This window comes from Nicotiana attenuata, chromosome 6 (assembly GCF_001879085.1).
Source record: "Nicotiana attenuata strain UT chromosome 6, NIATTr2, whole genome shotgun sequence".
Lineage (NCBI taxonomy): Eukaryota > Viridiplantae > Streptophyta > Magnoliopsida > Solanales > Solanaceae > Nicotiana > Nicotiana attenuata.
Window position 1 is genome coordinate 28,860,604 of NC_031994.1, and position 5,011 is coordinate 28,865,614.

Consider the following 5,011-nt stretch of genomic DNA (forward strand, 5'->3'; position numbering starts at 1 on the left):
ATTAGAGCATGCAGATATTCTGTTGTACTCATCAGAACCAAGTCCACAGATGATGATCTTCTTGGCCTTTGCATTTTTTTTCTATCATCTTGAAATCTGCTGCTATAAATTCAGAGGGGTCTTTAGGAACAGTTTCATTTTGCCCATTTTATTTGGTAGGAGTTAGGGGTCCTCAATTCACTATTGTCCATAGTTCATAGTCCTTAACCGTTAGAAAATCCTCTAGTCTTGCCTTCCACCAACTGTTGTATTTTCCGTTGAACTTAGGTGGTCTAGTAGTTGACTGTCCTTCATTAATCCCAGGTGGAACACTCATTTTGCTTCCAAGATCTCTCTAGGTGTTAACCAAGTTTGAGAGAATTCGCTCTGGTACCAATTATTAATTTTAAGTGCCTTCCAAAATTACTATAGAACTTGGTTCTTTGCCTTACTCCTTATGCGTAAATAAAATAAACAGTAAAAACAAGAACAACAATTTTTACGAGAAAAATTACCCGGTTGAAATGTGCAAAAATCACGACCTGCTGCATAGAGTTTTAACTTAAATTTTACTAGAACAAATGAGCTAAATGTACTAATTGCAAGAACTGTAAACTAATACCCACACATTTCTTCTATTTCAGCTACTTGATTGAATTACAAGTTAATCTAACTTGCACACTCAAACAACTACTCCAACTAACAAGTTGTGAATGACATCCTGATTACAACGCAGTTTTCTAGTACACATAAACTAACATGCTCAAGAAGAACACTGACACTGATGTTCACCTTGAGTGTTGAACTTGAAATGTTGTATGTCGTTCTTCAATTGATGTGCAAAAGGATAGTCTTCTCAGTTCCATAAGGGAAAAAATTTAACTTCCCAGTACTCCGAGATATTTGGGAGTCCTATGCACAGTCAACTTCTTGTTTGACAGCAATCGTAAAGTTCTGAGGACTCTATGAGTCTTGTGACTCTTGTCTATCACTTATGCGAGCAGAAATTCTTGGAACAGTCCTTATTGCATCGAGAGTCCTTTTCAGCAATCTCGGACTATAGTAACTTAGTGTAGAAGTTACTACCATGTAAGAACCTTCAACACATACATTGAGGACCTAGTTCTTAGTACACATTCAACAGCTACTTTAAGGACCTAATTCTTAATACACGTCCACTAGACACACTTTGTTAATCATCAAACCCCCATTTTCAACAATGCAATGGAAAGAGGATATTTTGGCCAAGAAGTAACTATATCTCGTTAACAGATCTAGTTTCTGCACCGATTTAATTAGAATCTGGCAACTCACATGTGATGTTGTACTCAACCAATGCAGTTCTTGCCCTCTTCATGTGTCTTAATATAACTATTCTTAATCCGTGACTTTCCTTCTCCAACTCTCTAAATTTAGATAAAAAAATTCTCACATTAATTGCATACACATCTCCCAAGAATTCATCTCCATCACACTACTCTACATATCTGACTACGCGACGTGGGTTTGACATTTAAGTCACTTTATATGTCTGCATTAGATTCAAATCAAGCAAATTACCCAAGTATAAATATGCTCATTAATTTGCACGTTCATACAACATTAAGCTCATCACGTTGCTCAAAACAATATGGCCAACTTTAGAACATCTTTTTTGGCCCTAGTCTTCTTTTCTTTCATATCCTTATTTCTGCCTTCTTGCTTAGCCTACAATGTGGTGAGTTATGGAGCTAGGGGCGACGGGAGGACGGACTCGACCACAGCGTTTCTTCGTGCCTGGTCGGCCGCCTGCAGCTCCACTAGCCCAGCTAATGTTTATGTTCCCCGTGGAACGTTTTTGATAAGAACGGTGACTTTCACCGGCCCTTGCCGGAGCAGAATTGAGTTCCGAGTTGATGGAACTCTTGTTGCTCCGGCAGATTATAACGCCATTGGCCATTCTGGGTTCTGGATTTTGTTTTACAAAGTTAGTAGGCTTTCTGTTTATGGTGGAACCATTAATGCCCAAGGAAGTGCTTTTTGGTCATGTCGTAAAGCTGGCCGTTCCTGCCCCCAAGGAGCAAAGGTACGTTTATGTTTCTAGAAACACGTAAATATAAATAGTACAAATTAACTTATTATTTAAAGGCTCTTGTCTAATTATAGTATAGCCTTAAAATGAAATAAAAAACGTAAGTCTCTACTTTTAACCTCATATATGATCATTGCATGGATTAATGTTGAATGTGCATTTTGTAGCATAAATATGAGTATACTGATAACAAGTTATCGCTTTTTGAGTAACAAGAGAATTTAAAAGAATTTTTTTCTTCTGAACACGTGTAACTCGGAGTATGGTTGGGACTCTTTACTCCCGGAAGTATAGTTTAATTTATGCATCCGAATTTGAAATTATCATCAATGCATGCAAAGTGGAGACTGTAACGGATAAATTTCTTCAATCATGTATTAAAAAATGCGATATGATAACAACTTTCACATTACTATTCAATATGTTCTAAACTTTTTTGATGTGTATGTTTGAATTAATGCATGCAGTCAATCTCATTCTTTTGGTGCGATGATGTACTGGTAAGTGGATTAACATCACTGAATAGTCAAACAAAGCATGTGGGCATTGATTATAGCAGCCGTGTTAGAGTTGAGAATTTGAAAATAAGAGCTCCAAGTAGAAGCCCAAACACTGATGGAATTCACATAGAGAATTCAAGAGGAGTTACGATCACAGGCAGCACCATCATGACTGGAGATGACTGTATTTCCATTGGCCCTGGCTCCATGAACTTGTGGATTCAAGAAATTGGATGTGGCCCTGGACACGGCATCAGGTCAAATTAATTAAATGATTACTTTCACATTACTGTTCAATTTTTCTTTTGGCTCAAATATGACGTCTTTGTTTTACTTTTGCAGCATCGGAAGTTTGGGAAGCAGTAATAATGAAGCTGGAGTTGTGAATATAACAGTAACGAATTCGGTTTTCACGAAGACACAGAATGGTGTTAGGGTAAAGTCATGGGCAAGACCAAGTGGTAGCTATGTTAAAAATCTCATGTTCAGAAATCTTATAATGAGGAATGTTGGGTACCCCATAATCATTGACCAAAACTATTGCCCTTATAATAGTTGCCCTCATCAGGTATATCATAAATTTATCTCCAACAAAATCCTCTACTTTTCTTTTGACCACAATAAAAAGACCAAGTGTAATAACGCTAACACGGTATACGTAAGATTTATAAGGATAATTGCACTTTTCATTCTCCAGTTATTGGTAAATTTTGATTTTAGTCCTTGTGATGCTTCACTAAGCATATTTAACCTTGATCCGATTAAGATTGTGCTTTGATCCCTTTAAATTTGTCGTATTTAAATTATTTTTAGAGCTATATTATCCTGAAATATGGAGTATACGCATTTAACATAATTAATGGGTAGTTAAAATAGTTTTAACAGTTAATATTCCTTAAATTTGTAATTATTCACAACCAAAAGGATAAAATTTCATATTTCAGTTAATTGAAGGTTAAATATGCTTAAGAAGATTTCACAAGGATTAAAATCAGAATTTGTTGATATTTGAGGGACTAAAAAAGCAAATTTTCCAAATTTATATTACATAAATTGATATTGATCATACAGTTACTGTTTGCTGTGACATGAATATAGAATTCAGGAGTAAAGGTGAGTCAAGTAACATACAAGAATGTGAAAGGAACATCGTCCACACAAGTAGCCATGAAATTAGATTGCAGTTACACAAATCCATGCACTGGAATCAAACTGCAAGACATAAAGCTTACTCACAATGATCGCCTAAGAAGACCAGCAATATCGTACTGTAGAAATGCAAGGGGAAGACATAGCGGCACAGTCATTCCCAAGGGTTGCTTCTGAAAGAACGAAGAAAAAAAGCAGAAAATGATTCGTAATTGTTAAAATTAATATGTTGTACCTTGTATTAATTAAAAGTATATGTATTGTCTTTAAAGGATTTAGTCAAGTTATTATTTTATCTAGAGTATCCTAGGGGCCTCTGGAAAAATTAGTTTTGGGGAAGCGAAAGAATCTCCATTGTATCTATATATGTGTTATTGTGTTGAACAAGAGAACGATAAGAAGATAAAATACAAACATACATGTTGTTAAAACAATATAACTGTTATGAAATATTATATTATGTAGTGCATGTTTATAACTTTTAAAGAATTGTTCGCACTACTCTTTTTCATTAACTTCCCACTATTTCTTACCATTATGTTTGTAATTCTCACACCTCCCTAACCTCCTCCATGATCTTTCTCCCATAATCTCAATAGTTAATACCATGTTCATGACATCCCTTTGTATTACCTAAATATCATCCTATAAATATAGGGTTTAGGCATCACATTGTATACACTTGAATACATGGAAGAAATAAGAATCAATCATCTCTTTCTCTCTATATCTCTTATTTTTCCTTATTTTATATTGTTACTTTGAGTTAAGTTTCTTAACACGTTAACAACACGGAGCTCTAATTTTATTATTTCAATTATTATATTAAAGTACGAAAATAACCAGTCCATTGTTGAACAACAAAAATGTTGACTACCTAGATTCAATTACGTTGCCTGTGGAAGCTCGAGTATTTCATATGTGAATCAATTTGCTTCAATTGTCCAGGGAGTATTTTTTTGCATTCTTCCTATAAATTCATATTTTAATATTTGGGATTTAAGATTTGGTATTATTCATATTACACAAAATACAATATTATTTGTGCAGGAAAATGAGCTGTTTGAATCAAGAAGAAATCCAATTTTTTGATTTGCTTATGTATTATATGTATCTGTGCGGAGTCACTTTTTGGCAATTGATGGAAAATATACAGTGACGCGGGGCCTTAGAATTAGAAATTTGATTTTCATAAAAAGAAAAAAATTGATAGTGTTGTAGATTAACTGCAAGTAACTTACGCTGATATTCATATTTGTTGTGACCTTCGCTGCAGTGTTATCTAATACTCCTCGTGATTAAAGTCTCAAGG

The 5,011-nt window shown here is 34.7% G+C and overlaps 1 protein-coding gene across 1 annotated transcript; it reads left to right on the forward strand.

Moving 5' to 3' along the window:
* On the forward strand, positions 1,517-4,173 carry LOC109226753 (polygalacturonase-like). Its single transcript, XM_019391603.1, has 4 exons — positions 1,517-2,044; positions 2,518-2,807; positions 2,893-3,118; positions 3,649-4,173. Exons 1-4 carry the CDS (start codon positions 1,610-1,612, stop codon positions 3,874-3,876), a joined length of 1,179 nt encoding a protein of 392 aa, XP_019247148.1. The 5' UTR covers positions 1,517-1,609; the 3' UTR covers positions 3,877-4,173.